Below are 21,157 nucleotides of genomic sequence, written 5' to 3'. Positions count from 1 at the left end.
AATCATCTGTTATAAGATTTTAAAAATATAATTGATGACCAGTTGCTACAGATATAATTTTAATGTGAGGTGCCAGAGGAATATTAATTTGTTGTAAAAGAAGTCATGATCCTACCAATGTTTTGACAATCATAGTGGAAAATTTTCACTGAATTGACAAGAATTACTCCTCTATCATTAAATGTATTTATCTGTTTTCAGGAGAACAGTCAGAGCACAGTATTATCTTTTCCTAGAGCTGCTGTTCCAAAGACATACAGATCAGTGGAACAGAAGCCACTAGTACTTGACACAGAGATCCAACTTGAAAAATGCATACTATCATGAACTTTCCCTACATTTTGTAGGTTTAGAAACAAGTAATTTCAGACTGAATAAGCTTGAAGACTGTAACTACCTTTCTCCCGTCCAGGTGCATCCCACATCAAGACTGAGATGCAGACAGATTGGCAGGACAGATCAATAATATGCTATTCTTGCTTGTGCTATGTCTATTTCATGGAGTAACATTACCAGGCAGCATTCAAACTACTTGTTAATCTAACAAGTTAACACCATTTATGGAAGCATTTAAAAAAAAAAAAAACAAAAAACAAAGTATATCAAGAATAACATACGTATAAAAGTCAATGAGAAAGAGGTAGGATGAATGATAGGAACAGAAATATAGCTACAGTTTTTACTTACAATTCCGGAGTCATGTTTTGGTCTTATATTGTACAGTGATTTCCCCTTTTTCTGCCTGCAGACTTCCTCTGCTTCTTTAACTCTGAAATGAGACAAATTATAAATATTCCACTAGACAAAAACATTTTCCAAAAACAGTGCTGTATATAACTTACAAATTTAGGCCTGAAGATACGAATGGACCTTATTCCCCATATTTTTATTAGCAGGCTCCACAATATAGCACTTACACTCTCTGGCTGTTGTTGCCATAGTACCAGGCTCTAGCACTTACAAGGTCAGACATAATCAATGGCATATTCAATACTAGTTACAAAAATAATCACTACTTGTTGCAGTTAAAGATTCAAGTCTAGCAGGATTAAAAATACACTGGAAGACATGAAGACTAACTTTCAGAGCATTCATGCCAAACAATGCTATGAAAGCTACTTTTCCTGTCATGACTATTTTGAAATCGTTCTTCAACTACTCCTGACCTCACTACTTCAACTGCAGTTTAAATGAAGATTCTCACCAAGCTATCTTCCCTTTAACCCAAATTTATTTGTATTAAAAATGGCAAAACAGCTTAACCTACAATTCAAGTCTTCACCCTCTAACTTAAAATTAAACTTTCAATCTACTAGAAATGAAAATGTCCAGAATCATTCTTAAAGAACATGATGTTTACAACCAACATGGTGCACAACACTGCACACATCTCTTTCTTTCTGAAACTGAAAGTTAGCAGCGAGGCTTACATGAATGCTGGAGGTGAAGGTACTTGGTTGCTTAGGTGCAAAGAGAAGAGCAGGTTCCAGATGTGAGGGTGTCACTTATTAGTGTTTCCTGACTTGGTAAATGGTAACAAATTAGGCCTTGTGAAATACCACAAAATGTCACATTGTGATGAGATAAATGTCCTTTCAGTCATCCAGATAGGGAACAAACCCCAAAAGCAATCCAAAAAGGCCAGAAGGCTATATTCAGACTGCAAGTCTGCCAGAATCAGTCTGGTGGGCTCAATGGCACACTGCAGAACATTGCTCTAACATTTTTGCTCATTTTGGAGATCAATCTTACAAACACACATGGTTATTGAAACACTGATAATACAGATTTATGTTATGAATTCTCTGAGCTTCAAAGACTTATATAAACCCTTTTTATGTGATGACATAAAGTGGTGTGAGATATGTACACTTTGTTTTGATGAGAAATTAGACTATTATTTATAAATAGGTAGAAAATAAAAATGTAAATCCTATATTAGCTTGCTCTTGCCAACAATATAGATTTTGGATGGCATTTACTCTGCTTTTTCATCATTATCCAGCAATGAAAAAAAACAGTAAAACTATATTAAAGAAATGATATATCTTGGCTGGTTCCTTGCGGTTCATCTCCAGACCACTCACATGTCTGCTATTTCACTGAGGCTACATAGGACAATGAAAGAATCAGACTTCATGTTACTATTATTTTTAAATATTTTTTTTGTGTGTGGTAAGGGCCAGATTTTTGAAAATATGTCTCCAGCAGGGTCTGCTAAGCACATTACAAAAACTGCCTTTGCATTCCTCTCTCCTTCATCCAGCTTCACCAGACACACCTCGTTCTTTTCGTAAGTCTCAAATTTATACTTTCAAAAATTAATTTGAACTTCAGTTCTTTTCCAACACTTCCAACAAGCTGCTCTCTTCATTTGATGACCATATTTTATTAGCGTAGGAAGACCTTTACGTGCACAGGTGGGGGGGGGTAGGTGGGGAAGCTTTTGAAACCTCTTATTTTCAAGCTATAACACTTTCTATCTGACCGCAAATCAGACAAATTGCTGTAGCATAATGTAGAACAAAAATGTCAAATAGCCAAGTAATGCACCTTTAAAATGTATTTAAATAGATTCAGTAAAAGTGGCAGCCAAAACTTGGTGATAGTTTTAAATAAAAGCTTATGGGAATAATATAGAATTCAGTACAATTCAAAGATATTTTTTCCCCTAAAATTCCACTTTTTCTTCTGATTCATTTCTACTAACATCCAAAGGAGGAAAAGTACCTGTGACATTGATCTTCCAATGATATTTTCAAAAAGTCAGACACATTCCAAGCTATCAAAAGCCACTCTTACAAAGACAGTTATTAAATAGCTCATTTATCATATGATTTCCTCATTTTCAAATACAACTATAGCTGGCTCCCATCACTGGTAGACATTTAAATAAGAAAATGAAACGTTACTTAGGGGTAAACTAGTATCAAATCCTGGGGACAGTATTAGTACTACTGAGATTATCAAGATGACTGTTTTATAGAAGCAATTTAATATACTCAGGTATTCAGGCTACTCAACACGCAAATGATAGCATTTGTAATATACAAAAGCACTTACTGAACCAGTTCACACAGACCTAGATGTTATTCTCAGGAAATGTCAGGAAATCTTTAGTTCCAGTCTTGTCCAGTTTAAATAACCCCCTTTAGGGATATATTGAGCACTGCTTGCCTAACATACCAGCTCATAAGACAGCATGGTTCCCTGTGGGTCTAACATTTACTCAAAACAAAAATCCTCATTACAAAGTGGAACCTGTGATAATACAGTGATAGGAATTATTCTCTAAAAAGCAGGTCTTGCTAAGCATCATTGCCAGTGTAACACCTCTAAATATTCTGTTTCTATTAGAGAGAGAGCTATTTGGAGAAAGGCTGTCTTGGTTGAAACAAGAAAATGCTAATAATAATGCCACTCAGTGAGGAAGATGGTCTTAATTTCTCTGTCCCTTAAATTACACATGAAAAAAAAATTAACCCACAACTTCTAGATTGATAAAAAGAGAACCTTAAAGCTTGCACTAGCCATTTTTCTAGGATTATGTAAGAGACTCTGGTATAACTGCAGTCCCAAATTTTTTGGGAGCTTTTGTGAAGTTCCTTGGAGTTTGAGCCTATTTATTCATAGCAATGGGAATGCAGAAGACGAAAAGCATTATTCCCTAAAGCACTTGAGACAAAGCTGAGAGCTAGCAGCCACTCAGTTCCAGTTCCAACCATATCACTGACTCATTGTGTGGGTTTGGGATAGCTTGCTGTCTCCTGGCCCCAATCCTGCAAGAAGATTCAAGTGGTTGGATAGAGCCTCAATGAAGCCAATACAACCTATACTTATGCTTCTTCAGCAAGAGATGTCATTAGAAAAGCAAAAGGTAGCACATCAAAGTCTCATTACTAGGAGGCTTAGTTTATGACCAAGTTGTAACTGGAAGCCGAGAATACTGTACGAATATACAGCTGTATATATAAAAGCCAGCAAATTGGTGAAATATATAGACAAAGGCAGTCATTAGCCTTCCACAACACTAAGACATAAACCTGAGCTGGTATCAGTTTCTGCAGTGCACAAGTAAATTTTCCAAAGACCAACCATTAAGCTTAATAATTATTTTATTAAATTTAAGATTAAAATAGTCTAATCTTTCCAGAACAGAAGAATATGTTTTGATATGAACATCAATACCATTTAAACTGCAAGATCTAGAAAACAGATAAAGGGTTCTCTCTGAGATAAAGACAATAGTCTCAATTCAGTTCGAAAATATTTTTTAATTGCTACTGGCAATTCTTCTCAACTTCTTAGGTTTTCTCCACTGCTCCTGAATGATTCTTCATCTTTCTGACTATCAAATTCACAAGATTTGGGCAAAAATACCTTGCTTCTGTCAACTCATTATTAGTTCAAGTCCTGTTTTTACTGTAGCAAATTCCCGCATATCCTCCTCTTGCTCAGACCTTTCCTGCACTACTTCCCACTGACTTCAGTGTGGGTATGCAAGGCAATAATCTAAGACAAAGATGTGCAAAAATTGTGTGAACTCCAGCTGTTATATCAGGAAGACTGGCTTAACTATTCATCTATGGTCAGTTGCTAGAGCTTCACAAAGAGGTTCATGGATCTAATTCAGTGTTGGGAAAAGGGAAGGGGATGTTTTGAGAAAACACAAGAGCAATCTGTGCTCCTCCCAACAGCCACAAAAAGGGGAAAAAAATGCAGACAATGACATACTTCCAGGCTCCAGGCCAAAGTGATGCTGCTGCTCTACCAATGTTGAGAACAAAGCACTCAGAGCATGAAACAGTTAACAAGACATTCCTAGGAAAGGAGCAGGGATTCAATTGTCAGGGCCTGTGTGGAAAGATAGGCTGCCACTGAGGGGGGCTGTGGAAAAAAAGAGTCTGAGGAAGGTGGGTGTTCCTCAGCGCCTGAGAATTATGACCCTTAGGCAAAGGCAGGCATGTGTATAGATTGATTTATTGTTTTGAAGATCTGTTTCTACTTAAACTATTTAGTTCTATGCAACTAATACATTCTGTTATAGAGGTTGTTTGGTCCCTTTATAGAGCTATTGCTCTCAAGTGCAACCAAATATTCAGTTAGAAGTGGGACAGTAACTCCAGGCATGATCAGAGAATGGGTGAGAGAGGGAGGTGCTAAGGGAGCCTAACAGGGTCAGGGGAGGTTCAGGTTGGATATTAGCAAAACATTCTTTACTGAGAGGGTGGTCAGGCAATGGAACAGGCTCCCCAGGGAAGTGGTCACAGCAATGAGTCTGCCAGAGTTCAAGCAGCGTTTGGACAACGCTCTCAGAAAAAATGGCTTGATTTTTGGGTGGTCCTGTGTGGAGCCAGGATTAGCTGGACTCAATGATTCTTGTGGGCCCCTTCCAACTCAGGATATTCTAAGATTTTATGAACTGGCACATGGAGTGCTCTTGAAGAAGCCAGGAGGCACAGTTAACATGGTGTGATGGGAATTATTCAAAAAGCTTACAGTGTGCTAAGATGCTTTGCTAGACTGATTACATCTTGACAAATCATCTCACTTCATACTTTTCAATTGTTTCTCAAACTCACTTTATTTCAGTAAACTGTCTTTGGCTCATTTGCTATCAAGCTGTCCCAACTCATGCCAATCTTGGCTTAAAAGCGAGCATATCAGTTTGACAAGAAAGATAGAATCAGCTGCATTACCTTTATCAATTTTTACTTGTTTCTTTTCCCAAGTCATTTCTTGGGAATCCAGAGGGACCTGGATGGGCTTGAGAGGTGGTCCTGTGAGAACCTCATGAGGTTCAACAAGGCCAAGTGCAAGGTTCTGCACCTGTGTCAGGGCAATCCCAAGCACAAATACAGGCTGGACAGAGAATGGATTGAGAGCAGCCCTGATAAAAAGGAGTTGAGGGTGTTCATCAATAAGAAGCTCAAAACGAGCCAGCGATGTGTGCCCGCAACCCAGAAAGCCAATTGTATTGTGGGCTGCATCAAAAGAAGTGCGGTCAGCAGGTCAAGGGAGATGCTTCTCCTCCTCTACCTAGCTTGCATGAGACCTCACCTAGAGTGCCGCATTCATCTCTGGGGCCCCAACATAAGAAGGATTTGGACCTGTAGGAGTGAGTCCAGAGGAGGGCCACGAGGATGATCAATGTGCTGGAACATCTCTCCTATGAAGACAAGCTAAGGGAGCTTTTTCAGCCTGGAGAAGTGAAGGCTCCTGAGAGACCTTATAGCATCCTTCCAAGTACCTAAAGGGTGCCTACAAGAAAGCTGAAAGAAAGACTCTTCATCAGGGATTGAAGCGATAGGACAAGGAGCAATGACGTTAAACCAAAAGAGGGTAGATTTAGATTAGATATAAGGAAGACATTCCTTATTGTGAGAGCTGTGAGACACTGGAACAGGTTGCCTAGAGAAGTTATGGCCAGGTTTTCTCAAGGCCAGGGTTGGATGGGGCTTTGAACAACCTGGTCTAGTGGAAGGTGTCCATGCCAGTGAGGGTGGGGTTGGAACTAGATGATCATTTAGGGTCCCTTCCAAGCCAAACCATTCTATGATTCTTGTTTTTGCCTTAATAAGGACATAATCTTAACAAAACAAAATTAAAATAATCTTCTCAGTCTAGACAACAAGAGAGTTGCTTAACTCTATGTAGCAATCTGAAGAGCAGGGGTATTAATAGCAGTGGACACAACATCAGGCCCAGGGCAGATTCCATGAATGCATAAGAATGTTCAGAACTTGTATCTGGACAAATATATGTCCTTGAATATTAAGTTTATCTAAAATATTGCTTTCATTATTTCAGAAAGGATAATCTTCTGAAAAGCCCCAACAATAAGAAAACAGGTAGGGAACATACAGTAGTAAGCAATTAGTTTAAAACGAACAAGAGAATGAACAGCTAGACACCTACAGAGCCCAAGAATTAACATCTCAAATGCAACCACTTAGAAACATTCAGAGACTCTAACAAGCATTACCCATAACAAAGTAGTTTCTTTTTTCCACCAAAACGAAAACACCCTTTCTCCAGCACTTCCACCTCCTTATACCTTGTATTTATTGTGAGACAAACTTACATAAACTATGGTTAAGTTTAAAGACTCTGTGAGATGAATATGCAATTTACACTTTGGCTTGTATACAGGAAAAAAGGAACCAGATGTCCTTACAAACCCAAAAGACGGAGTAGCTTTATCTACCTTCTAGACCAAAAGCCAGCCTGGCCACAATCTTATCAAGGCTTAGAGAACTTCTGTCATCATTCAATCCATTGAGAAGGGGAGCCACTTTCCTGCCACTAAATATTAATAATTTTGTCTGAAGTATCTGTGGCAGACAGATTAATTTCTTACTGGCTCCATCTAGGCTTGGTAGCCTTACACTTCACTAGCAAGTACTATGACATGACAAATGTAAGCACAGTGAGAAGGCTGGAATGTTATATGCCTTAGATAGCAGAGCTGTTCACAAAAACTTCCACGATAAACTCACAAAGACATTACTTTTACAGTTTGACAGTGTAGTTCATGAAACCCAGAAGAAATTTTTCTGCAGATATACTGTATTTTCTAACAAAGCAAAAGCTGACGCCAATATTCCTTATATTCCTAAACATTTATTATCAGATAAATAAAAGTTGTTTTGCATGCCAAAATACTTTACATAGGTTAGTCCGCAGTGGAGATAACTTTTTCATAATAATAACACCACCTTTACAAATAATTAAAAGAAAAATCCCCAGCAAAAATATCAAGTGCCAGATGTCCTTAAGATATCAAGAACAGAAAACTTTTAAAATGTTTATTGGAAAACTCTTCCAAGAGCAATGGACCTAGATTTTTTTCTTTGACTCAGTCACTAAAAAATTAGAATGACTTTTTGGTAAGGAGTTTCTCTTCAGGAAAAAGAAAAAAATAAAAATAAAAAATAATTAATAACAATAATAAAAATTAGAGTAACTGTTAGGGAAAATTACAATTCCCAACATAAATGTATAGTAAAAAAATGTAGAGCTTTTACTTTCATGCCAATAGTATTGAAGTGATGACATAGATATGATTCAGTAACTGACTGCAAAGACTTTATACAGATAAGAAGCACATTTTAACATACCTGTTCCCATCAAACTGACTGATGAAACCTAACCTCTGCCTACCAAGAAAGAGATTCTGTATTAGACTATCCTGACATCCCTCCCAGCTCTTTGCCCGGCTGCTTCAAGGACCATGGGGTAGACAATGGCTGGTTGAAAGATGCAGTGATTGATCATACTTTGGCTCAGAGGACCAAAGAAAAATAGATTAAAATGTTTTAATTTGGCCACTTAACACAGAGAGTAACCTGTAGTGGGACCCAGATTACGATCCCTCCTTAGTTAACTGTGTAGAACAGATTTTTGGGAATACTTCTCATATTTTCTTCCATGTGCATCATGTTAAAGTGGCCTAAAATATGAGGCTTTGAAGCCAAATGAATTGAAAATGAGACCTTCCAATTTGAAGTCCTACTGCTATCCACAACACACTTTACAACGCTCTGAAATAATTTCAGTTTGGAGGTATTGTTTTGTGGAAGTGAAGTCTTTCTAATTTGGCTTGACAGAGATGAAATGAATGTTGAAGTATCTTATTAACCTACGGAAAAGAACTATTTGGTTTTTACTCATCATTTGGTTTTTACTGGCAACAATATTTTTGGTGATCTAGATGACTGTTCTTATCTGTGTAGAAATAAACACATGCATAAATGCAAAAAAAATGATACTTTATTAAAATCCATGTTTTAAAGATGATAACTTTAGTATTAAAGGAAATTTCATCTTGAAAATGTAATAACACGAAAAATAAAGTCTTAAGGATATCTATAATTCTAATAAAATGCGAAGAGGCATATGACCACTTAAATACCTATTTCTTGACTTCTGCCATCAAATTCATGTATTTTTCTTGTCAAAGTGGCCAATATTACAGACTATACCTATCTACCTTCAGGCAAGATGGAAATCACTTTCCTCCAGAATTTGCATATGAAAATTGAGGTTGCTCTAAGAAAAGTTAGTCATCACCTTCCGATGTTTTTCTTGGAACTGAAGCAAAGATTGCTCTCAAAGAAGCTGGCTGCATTCTGGGCTACTTGGTTAGGAAACTCAACAGCAAATAAGGCAAGAGAACAAGACTGGAGGTGAAGTAAAACCAGCAACATAATGAGCAAGCAAAAAGAAACGAAACTCGGGAATGAACAGAAACGTGAAACCATGTGTTTGCTCTAAAACACTGAAGCAGTAAATGGGGTAAAAAGAAGGAAAAAATTGCAATGTGTAAAAAAGAATGAGAAAAGTCTTGGTGAATAGATTATATGGAGAAGGAGACCATCTTAAAGATGATATGGTGACATACCTTGTGCAGATGAGTAGCTATGTTGGGTATACTGGGCCATACATATATTACGGGATTGACAGTACAAGCAAATATGAGAAATGAGTAAAAAGAAGAGATCACTAGAAAGAAAATAAAGTTAGAAGAAGTCAGCTGGAGAACCACAGAATTAGAGATATCCAGTGCAGAAGCCAGGAAAATAAGATGCCTCCAACCTTGTTGTATCATGTAACAAGACTCGTATCAAAAGTTGCCTATTCATAATTATATACTGACATCAAAACAACTGCTGAAACAGCAAGGTTCTTAACAAAAATGTAAAAACACAGACTGTTCCTTGTACTCATGCTATAACACATGCATGCAGCCATGCACTTATACTTAATGGATGTTGTCATTATGATAGCTGTATGCACTGGTTTGGCAAAATGTCTCAGTATAGACGAATACAACATCTTCAGTAGATAGAGACCAGTCTGGGTTGTGGTAGGTTTTAAGTCATTGCAAGTGCCTTGAACTTTTGGGGACTAATATTTTAATGCCAAATGCTTTTTTTTTTTTTTTGGTAAAACATTATGATATTTTAATGCACCTCAAATACCAGTGTAATCACTTTGCCTGGGAATGAAAACATTTACAGGTATTGAAATTGTAGCACTTCTTGTCCAAAAAAAAAAAAAATCTGTTTAAAACCTTTAGTGAAAAATTGCACCACTAATCTCCAAGTATCTATTGATTATGTCTGGCTGATTTTTTATTTTTATTTTTTTAAACCACAGGCAGTCATTCTCTCTTTCAAGAGCTAGCAAACAGGAAAGGGCTTCAAAATCTGAAAAGATCACCGTGGGGTAGGAACCACAGTATCACCGTTTGACTATATCCTCAACTGTAACGCCCAATCTGATATTAGAGCCATGAAAACAAGTGGTAAACTTCATTATGAGATGATGAATGGTATCTGCCTCCTTTTATGCACAACATATACTAGAATGCAATGCAAAATGCCTGCATGGCACTACATCACCAAGTAAATAAAGAGACTGCTGAAAAATCCTTCTGCTGATTACTTGGGGGCATTCTAGAATCTGGCCTGATGAAAGTCACAACACTTAAGAGAGATCAGAGACTTGGAATATTTTTTTATACTAGATCTTTCATTTTGTTCAAGCTTACAATTGATACACAATGGTTTGTTTACAATTTCAAATAGAAATATTTGTTCCAGTCTTATAAAACACTGGGGGGGGGGGGGAGAGAGGGGACTTAAGGTTTTTAAAAGTAATTTCTACCAGAGATCCAGCTTGAGAAATGTATCTCAAAATTTTTATTTTTCACAAACTTTTCCTTCAAAAGCAATGCTAAAAATGAAAGTTAATGCTCTCGTCCCCTAACCAAAAAACCCTGATGTTTTCATTGAAAAAAAGTACTAATTGCCAGAAGTGCACAAGGAAGAAAAAAAATACTGAAATATTGAGCAATATGTCTCAGCTGGACACCAAACTGTCTCTTTGTGAGGCACTGCCTCAAAGGATTCTTCCTAGCTTCTGAATCTTTGCTGTATTTGACTTCTTTCAAGTATGTTTTCCAATGTCTATAATTTAACACAGTATTTTCTGATCAGAAGGCTATTTTAATCAAGTTAAAATTTTGAAATACTCTCAGAAACTGAGGAACATTTTAATTGTTCAATTCAAAGACACATAAGCTGAATACTGTTTTGAAATGTTATTATAACTACCCATTGTTAAACAAAGCCTAGCAGCATGCAGCCCAGTTGATTAGATAGAAATAAGGAGAGTGAGATTCAAGTTCCCAAGCCAGAAAACGTGTCTGCTTACTAACATCATGCTAGGAGCTTTTAGTTTGTATCACAACAGCATGCCAAGCAAAATGTGACCCCATTGAACATACTCCGCGTTTCCATCATTTTCCTCTCATATTTCCAGTCTCTATACATTTTTTCTACTCTTTTCTTCCATTTCCACATTTCTTTGCAAGTACATATTCCCATGTCCCCGGATTTCTCACTCTCAAGTCTGACTCACTGGTTCCTATTATAAACGTTAACAAAATATCCCTTAAATTACCCTGAGAGGACATTGCTTGCGCTATGGGATTTAATGCCCTCCTCTGCAAGCAGAAGTGGCAGCTTACCAGTATGCTCCTCACTGTGCAACGTACAGATATCCAATGCCAGACTTTAAATTGCTCAACAGCAAGTTTTAAATCATCCTGCCAAGGAGTCTGTAGGGAGACATACCAGTCTTTCTGCAGAGAGAGATCAATGAGCTGTGGAGACATGCTGGCCAGGAATCTCCCTTTCATCTAGATATACACAGTGTGACACACCAGGTGCCAGCTTAACTGCTATTCTTACGGGAATGGGCAACTTTTACATTTGAGAGACAAGTGCTTTTTTTTTTTTTATTATAGATTATTTTTAATGTGTCAAAGATTTATCGTGGGAGTTAAAGGGTTGAATAAAGCCAGCCAAAAGATATTCTCTAGCTTAGTGTGATGCAAGATAACAGGGCCTTACAGAATTTTACCATCATGTTGATCCTGCTCATGAACTCTCTTTTGCTGGCATCCCTGACAAAGCTATTCTCCATTCAGTGACGTGCCTTTTCATAAAGGCAAGGGTCAGTGTGAGTCCATGAACAATATTTACCTTATGCACATACTTAAAAGGTATCTATATCTGCCCGTGTCCCCCTCTACTTTTCTCTTCCCATCTAGAAATTCTAGTTTAATTCCCCTATTTATGTAAATCTTTGCAAGTTTGCACAGGCCATGGCATGGCAAACATAGTCCGAAGAAACTGACACTTAGGGCAGGAGCGGGCAAACAAGTGTCAGTATCCCACTTGCACCCTGAGAAAGGGAAGGTGGATCTGTGGCCTTGTAAAAATGCTTCTGCCTTGATCTGTTTCTACTAAGCTCTGAATCTGCATCTAAGGTCTAATGATATTAACCTTTGACAACAATGGAACTTTTCTTTATTCCAACTTCATTTAAACATAAAAGTTCTTAAAAGACTGTCTGCTTTTTTGTTACTGTCATAAACCAGGATGTGTACCCCATCTGTAAAGAAAAGATGAAGTTACAGTCCTAATGATGCTTGTTGCTGTCCACATCCAATGAGATTTTTTTCAAAATAATTGTATTTTTAGCTACCAAGGATTTGCAAACTATATTTACACAGCAGCTGTTTCACCTTCCCCTCCCCCCACACACACACACTCCCTCCTATTCTTTTAATTGATCATAACTTTTCAAGACTTCCTTCTGCAGAGGTTTAATAGGTGTTGCCTCATGAGCTCTTATACCTTTTCAGTCCTAGGACAGGCTGTTTTTAACTCGTTCCTAAGAAAGCAGTAGGGTCTGGGCCTGTAGGCCTTTGCTGGACATCAAGAAAAACTAAAATATTTCTTTCTCCAGTGCTAGGCTGGAATAATAAATTTAACACTGAATATCTTTACCTCAGAAATATAAAGAAACCAAGATAAAAAGGAGAACAAAGACAGAAATTTATGAGAAAAAAGGTTAAGATATTAACTTTGCCAGTTTGCATGAGACACCTGCTCTCTCTACAGGAGAAAAATATGAATTTCAAGAGCGGTGGTGTGATTCCTTAAGAGTTTTCCTAAGGTGAGACTTTTGCATAATTGTCACTGCAGTTGTGCATTATCTGACAGTATACGTTCAGAGGTATATATATACATCTCAGGGTATTTAGAAACTGAATTAAATGTATAGGTTATGAGGATGCTGAATAAGCATAAGAAGTTTGTAAGGTTCAAAATCATATTATTTTTTCAAACAGCATTGAAAAGGAATTAGGCAATACGTCAGCTCTTCTTGGCTTTCTTGCTGATCACATATAAAGTGCAAGCTATACTGTCAGACACCATTCAGGAGTTTTCAAAGTACAAATACAAAGCATATCCTACCAGTGACAATTTAGAAATATAATGAAAGGACAGTAAGACCAAAATTTAAGGACCCAAACCAGGCCTCACTGAGTTTTTGTTTGTTTGCTGTAAGTTGCTTAATGAGAAAAAAAATTATATTACATTTAAAATTTTCATTTAAAGGTGTTTAGCATCACAAATTTAGCCTAAAATATTTTTTAGAAATTTATAAATAATCCAGATAATTTTGATTGGAATGCTCCAGTTAGGCTTTACAGAGTGACTACAAAAAATGGTATGGTTAGGAAAACCTTTTGGCAGACTTACTATTTCACTGTAATTTTCAGGTGCATTTTTCTTTTTATTGCTACTGTATTTTAACAGTCCATCACGCATAATTTTCTCTACAGCTGGTATTTTCCAGTTCTGCTTTATTTCATCTGACAGAATTGAGCAAAAGCAGTAGAAAACTTTGGAAAAATTAATTTGTTTTTAACCTCATACCATTTTTCTTCTTTTTTTTTCCCTCATCTTCTTCTAAAGAAATATGAAGTCTGACACTTCAGTGTTTATCTTTTACATATAAATGCCTGGGAAAGCAATACACAATGTAAAATGCTGACTGAAAAGTGTTTAAAAAAAGAATTGACTCACTGGTAACAAAAAGTTGTACCACCTTAGGAAACACCATCTATGAAAAGCCTTTGAGTAAATTATTGTAAAACAGTGTGGCTCATCTTTGCAGAGCCTAAATAAGAAACCATCAATATTAACAAGTAATTCCTTTCCGTACACAGTCTATACGTAAACTGAGATAAAATATTTTAGAAACAATACCCAAACTATTCTAGAAACATAGTATAAAGGTTTATTAAACTAAATACCAAAGTAGTGGAAGAAAAGAGGAAAAAAAGTAAGGAAGATGATTAACCCAAAAAAAAAAATAGAATAAATTTATACTTTTTATAAATAACGATCATAATGAAAGTATGCTACATGAGGCAGCAGCCTGGGAAATAATTCACCAAAGGTGGCAATACTTAAAAAGTCTCACCATAAATGTGACTTGATTTTTTCCACCAATGAAAAAGCACAGAAAGTTACTTTGATGATTAATGGTCTAGCCTGCTCTTCACCTTTAGCAACAGAAAATAATGCAATTTATCTTATTCAGGCAGGAAGAATTAACAACTGTTCATTGACAAGACACTTAACAGGAAATTCTCACCTTCCTGAGGGTTAATGACATTTTAATCCAGGATCAGGACTGCATCCCTCAAATTTTACTTCTGAGACATCCATATATTCTAGTCACCAGTCACTTGAATGTAAAAAATATCCCTAGCATTCGATGGACGTAGACCATCACAAACTAAAGATTTCTATTAAACACTTTAAAATGTATTACACTAAATTCCATGCTATGTCCTAAACAAACAAACAAAAAACCCAAAACATTCATTCAAGAATATAAACTGAAGAGTTAAAATCCAGTTTCTTGATTTTTTATTTATATTTTTTGTTAATTTCAATGGCAACAGGCATATTTCTGTCACCTCAGCATCTGTCCATACAGGCTGAGATTTTCAAAATCACCATGATTAAGTTTTGTATGTTCTTACAACTTTTAGCAACACTTAATATTCTGTTAAGATTTTTCTCCTCTTGAAATTTCAATACTCAGAAACCTTCATATCACAGCATCCTTCCTATCAATAAGAACAGTAGAAGTATCAGGTCAGGCAAACAGTCTAAAGGACAACTTCAGATATCAGGCTGAACTATGATGGCACGCAAAATAGTTTCCACAGAAAGGCTTTGATAAGACAGTTGTTTATCAAATGGAGATACTTCATTTGGGGGAAAAAATGTACTACCTGGAAGATATTTACTCTTACTGTCAATTAGGACAAAATATTTTACTACCTAAAAGGCAATGAAGAGCACTGAAACAGCACTGTGCCAAACTTTTCTGAGGTGAGCACAGACAGCAAAGGTTTCCAAACACCAAACCCTGCCTCAGCTGAACAAACAGAGTTTACAAAGTGGAAGATTGAAACTTGATGAGACATGTCAACATCTACATAAATAAACAAATAAAAATCTATCTTTGATTTTCAGGATGAATCATTTTCAGTTTTAATTTCAGTGACTTCCTGGTTTGCAGCTACACAGTCCTGCCCGCACCCCTACGAAAATCTCCTCCATCACATCTGCTCTGAGCCTCGGCCTCTTTGCTGTTCTTTCCAGGAATATCCCAGTTTCCTTTCCCACTGTAGGCCCTTTTTCAGTGTCCTTTCATTCCCCGTCACATCCTCAACCTAAAGACATTCTGTAGGCAAACACGTTCAGTTCCTTTCAAATTAAAAGGCACCCTTGGCCTAGAAGGGACCAACTTGGCAGACACTCTTTCCCTGCCGTTTCAACACATCCTCTTAGTGTATTCATACATGGAACTGAAACAAAAAATTAAATGATTGTATCACGATACTATTCTTAGCTTCAGAAGTATACGAAAAATAGGAGAAAAAATGTTTAGTTAATTTCTTTTAGTTAGTTTCTTTTATAGCAAATTATTTTTTAGAGAGAATATTCAGGGGAGCTTTGGAGGGTTTATGTTTGATTCTAGAATAACAACCTAGTACTTTGGAAAACAAAAGGGCAGTTTTTAAAATACTGTTCTATAGAGATAATACAAAATGAAATTAACCTGTATTAAGTTGGCAACTAAGTCTTTGCACAGGAGATTGAAGATAATATTTAGCTGTCAAGTCAATTCTGAAGAGATGTACTTATTTACTGAAAATTAAGTCAGTCAGTAAAGTGAAATACATCCCCAGATTGCTGCTGTATTGCACTAATATTTGTACCATGCTCTTCCAATAGGAACAGATTTCAGTTTTTTTTAACTGAGACAGTACTCATTCCAAAATGTATCCACTTACACTAAATATATACGGTATATATGACATTGATCATATAAGTGCCTAAGGAAAGTTAACAATGATTTCCAAAGCCAGATATCTGTGACATATACTCAGGGTGAGTACTCTTGAAGAAGAGACCTATTCTTATACAATTACCAAAATAGGGACTGATACCAATCATTTAAAGAACCTAAAGCGTTGGTCCTCTTAATGTTAAGGCACAGAAGTAGCTTCATTATCTGTACACTGAGATCACTCAAGTTGCTAAGAGATGTAGAATTATGTAACCATGTTTACAGTTTGTGTTTGTATTTAATTTGTCCTTATATGACATTTATTACTTTTTAAACAACTAATTAATTCCTGGCATCGTTTTTATAAACAAAGAATTACCACAATGTAATATCTGTGTGCAGATGAAAGCAAACTTCATAGCTCTTCTAATACATGGAACGGACATTATGGCTAATTTTTCAAAACTACAGTCTTAATTCTTTATGTCATACATATCACAAGGCACATGTCTGTGGGGTTGTGATTTGGAATATGGTTCAGTTTGATTTTTTTTTCTCAAAGGTGGGATCAATAGACCTTTTCTTCTCTCTTTCTGCTTCCCCTCCTTTTTCCCCGACTTCATTGGACAAATATTTACAGCGTGTCATATCTTGATGCCTTGACTTGTTTTCAGTAAATACATGAATGGGAAATCTTTTTTATCAACTTTCAGACCTGAAACAATTTTCCTATTGCTTGGATTCATAGAGGCATAGAAGTTACGTGTTCTACTAAAAAAGTCATTCACATAGCTGACCTGAAAAACTTTAGCACAAACTGATATTAATGTCCCATTCAAAAATTATGATGACTAGGGAAAAAAAAAAGACCGAGAAATTCCCAGTGCTAATGAAGTGAGGGTGACTGGTTTCTGTGCAATTGCTCTCAATAACATTCTCTGAGAAAAGCCTTTGAACAAACAAACAAATGTACCTTTCCTGAAGAATAAGTTTGTTTTCCTTCTTCCAGAAGTCTTTGAAGTCAGAACTAAATTCATGCCAAATACTGAAGAAAGAATGCGGGGACACCTCTTTCTCTCCCATTTTTGGTTTCATACAGAAATACACTGCAGTTTCCAAAAAGCTGCCAAAAAAAAATGACAAATGTGTCAATGATACCCACTGATATAGATTTTTTTTTCCTACTTAACACTGACATGGCATTTAATTATCTTTGGTAGCAAATCTAAAATATAAGAGTAAAAAACAACAGTTCTCAGCTCTTAGTATACAGATAAATACATAATACGAGCCTTCAGCAAAGTTAGGATCTGGCATTTATCACAGGATCACAGGTTCCGTTTTTGACCAAAGTATTTTCCATTTCAAAAGCTAAAATTAGTGCACTCTCCAGAGCCCTGCATATCCAGACATCCACACCTGACAGTGCTTTACTGTTGTGTTTAATGCAATTTTCAGAAATCATAATCAATGCCTATACAGACTGAAAATGAAGTTGTTAAAGTTCTGTTAAACCTACACTACAATAAATTGGGATAGATGCATTATTTGGGAGCATACACAAAAATATTAAGATTCCCACCTGGGCACAACAAGAAATGATGCAATGAAAAACTAAGCCAGGAGCAACTATGCTAGAAAACAAGTATATATCATTCTACCAGAACAATCTGCCATTTGCCTCTGAACACAGCAATTAAATTTAAATTTCTGAATTTGAATTGCTTTTATTTCAGATTTAAGAACATGTAGAAATATTATATTGAATTATATAGGGAGGAATTACCTCAAAAACTAATTTCTTCATTAACTATTATTCCATTTCATTTTTGAGGTAAAGTTCTGTAAATACTGGAGCTTTTAAGAACATATTTCTCATCTGAAGCTTAACACCGAAGCCTCTAAAGAACCAGTTATTTCATAATAAATTCTCTGGAAAGCTGTCTCTTGAAATATAATTCTGGATGCTTTGCTCATTGATCTAGTGCTACTCCATTACCCCTATGAAAACTTATATATAAAGTTATATATAAAGATATATATATATATATATATATATATCACAGTTTTAAATATTTAATCTTGGGAAAAAAATACAATTCCAGTTCAATGGATAGAAATGTCATTTTAGTCACAGACGTTGCATCTTTCTACACGGACTATTGTATCGTAAAGTATTTAATGGTCACAGATTTAATCATTCAGAATGGTCGGCCTCACAAAGTCTCTGAGAAGCAGTTTTTCCTATTTCTCAAAATTCAACGTGTATGTAAAGATCCTATTTCTGAATAAGAAAAAGGTCTACAGCTAAAAAAAATGTTTACCAAATTCTATACACTTTCTCTTAACTTTTATATATATACACACACACACACATATATATATATTCCATCTGCTGAAGTAAAATGAAGCTGTAGAGAAGATCAAAGATGTTGCACGTAAAACATTAAGGACAAAAACATTCTCACTTTTACATCTATTGTACTGATACTCAAATGCCACATCTCAGCACACCATTTCTTCAGCTCCCACAGTTAACCTACCATAGCAGTATGTTCTGTGACAGCACTTGGTTAATCAGTAGAATATCTTTTTTGTATTTCTCTACTCCCCCCCCACCCCCAAAAGATTTATAGATGATTAAACTACAAAATCCCATTCTACTTGCCTTACTTGACATTTTTTCTCACGGGTTTGTACGGGATAAATATTTATCATGTATCCTATGATCCCATAGAACTACTTATAAAGGATATCCCTGACATACATCAGTCAACTGAATTGCTGCATTGTATTTTCAGAAGTTTTGCCTTTTTTTTTTTTTTTTTTTTAAATGTTTTCAACTTTTTGAAAGACTAGAGCAGATGTGTATCTGGGAGATCTTTTTGGTTTTCCTCCCAGTCTCCTCCCCTGATTTCTAGTTATGGAGCTTGTTACTGGGGGAAGTCACATAAAAGGCTCCTGTGATTTTTCAGAATGAAGTGGCAACATTTTTTGAAGGAACTTGAGGAATACAGTAAGAGAGAGAGAAATCTATAGGCATCAGCTGAGTCAATGGCTTATTTTTAAGGAAGCTGTCTGAATGAAGGTCATTAGTGATTTGCAGAATATATAGAATATAGAAAGACCAGAAGTTAAAATAAGATGCCTTGACCTCAGAAATCTCTCTTCAAACTGTTCTGCAAATGACAAAATGACAAAGAAACAGACAGTAAATGTCTGTCCTAAGTAATGCTTTTAAATTTGAGGTAACGAGCTAGAATTCCCTTACAGGAAAACATCCCACAAAACAGGAAGCCAACACAGAGTGAAATTCATATTGTAGAGGAGCATGCTCAAGAAAAAGTTGATGACTAACACAACCAGCACTAACATTTACTGAAGACCAACTGGATAGCCAATGTTTTTTTCTGATGACTGAAAATCTCCCTGAGGACTGCTTGTACAACTAGTACAACCTTATGCACACACACAGCTGTGGCTAACAGCCGTAACTTCATTTCTAGGCATATAGACAGAAATACTCAGCCAGTTTGCTTGCCTCCCTGGCAGTTTTTTTTGGAGGTAATGGAAATAAGCTGTTTGCAAGATGTGGAAGAGCAGCAAGGTAGCAGGGTGTCATTGTTAATGTGTCACACCTTTCTGATAACTGTTAACAATGTACAAGGTATCAGCTGCAACAGACTCCAGAGCACAAATCTCCATGAATCAATTTTTTTTTTTTTATACATGCATATCTAGCTGTCAAACAGTTACTGTGTGTATATATATGTATATGTACACACATTTCAGCTGGAGGGGTCACCCCTTATTTAGTAGTTAATAGTCTCAGAGTGCATTTAGAAGATATATAGAAACCTGTTTGCTATACTCTTGATGCTGTCATTTTTGTACTACAAGACAAAGTGGCGTAATTCACAGATGAAAGAAAAAGCAAATAAAGTGAATCCAAATGCATCAAATAATAAAACATACAACAATAAATTCTCTTATTATCATGCTCTATAAATATCTGATTTGGGAATGTTTACATACATCAAACTAGATATGTCTCAAAGCTGAATCCAGGAGGAGACGCACATTTCAAATACAAAGAGAAATTTGGATGACATTTTCATAACCGTAAGAATAGGTACCATTCAAATCTCAGCCAGGCAGCAAACACATTTTCTCTGGTGCTTTTCTGTGGAGGAACCCATTCAAATTTTCCTGTTGATCCTTCAGCAGATTTGGAAACAAGACATCTTTAAATACCATCAATACTGTTCCTGACTGTACGTGCAGGCACACAGACATTTTGAATCAAATAAGGAACTAGAGTTGAATAGGTTGTGTTCCTATAACTGATTTCTGCAGGATGTAACTTTGGGAAACTCATCTGACCTTTCTGGATATCATTTCACCTATCTGAAAAATTAAATGTATTACACAAATAGGTATTGCAAAGCTTCCTTAGTGGCCATTTCTCAAGTGAGCAGGTTCTTAGTTTTCTGTAGTCTTAGCAAATGTATTAAAAGAGAAGAATGTGCATTAGTGAAGAGAGAGCAGTCATGGAAGAGGGAAGGAAGGGCATGCAAGTTATTTTCCGGGATTAAAGGAGGTCAGCGGCTTTGCTCCAAATAGCATGACTTTGAAAGCCTGATTAAAAGTAAGGCAGTGATGTTCACACCACTGTCTTATCCTGACATGGCAAAAGCCAATTTTTTAAAATAAATTTCAGACCAGTTTTCGTATTTCACATGTTGGCTCTGAAGGAGAAAGATATAAATTAAATCTCTCAAAACAGCAAAAGAGTCTCCCATCCATGATAAATGAATAAGGAAATAAGATTTCTCACTTTCTCATGTCTTAATTTCCTTGGTTAAACTGTGTAATTCAGAAAAAAGAAAAAAACACTGTAGACTGAGATGACTGCACTCAC

General features: G+C 36.2%; 1 protein-coding gene across 4 annotated transcripts in view; it reads right to left on the bottom strand.

Moving 5' to 3' along the window:
- Positions 1–21,157, bottom strand: part of FMN2 (formin 2) — a 199,117-nt gene that overhangs the window by 5,670 nt on the left and 172,290 nt on the right. For all 4 annotated transcript variants that reach the window (XM_040551865.1, XM_040551864.1, XM_040551867.1 and 1 more), the window contains 2 exons: positions 17,210–17,359; positions 688–769 (listed from right to left, as the gene is read on the bottom strand). In XM_040551865.1, the coding sequence (XP_040407799.1) occupies positions 688–769; positions 17,210–17,359 (232 nt within the window). The remainder of the gene's footprint in view (positions 1–687; positions 770–17,209; positions 17,360–21,157) is intronic.

Source organism: Cygnus olor, chromosome 3, assembly GCF_009769625.2.
Source record: "Cygnus olor isolate bCygOlo1 chromosome 3, bCygOlo1.pri.v2, whole genome shotgun sequence".
Classification (NCBI taxonomy): domain Eukaryota; kingdom Metazoa; phylum Chordata; class Aves; order Anseriformes; family Anatidae; genus Cygnus; species Cygnus olor.
Note: the sequence above shows the minus strand (reverse complement) of the source record. Positions and strands in the feature narration are given on the sequence as shown.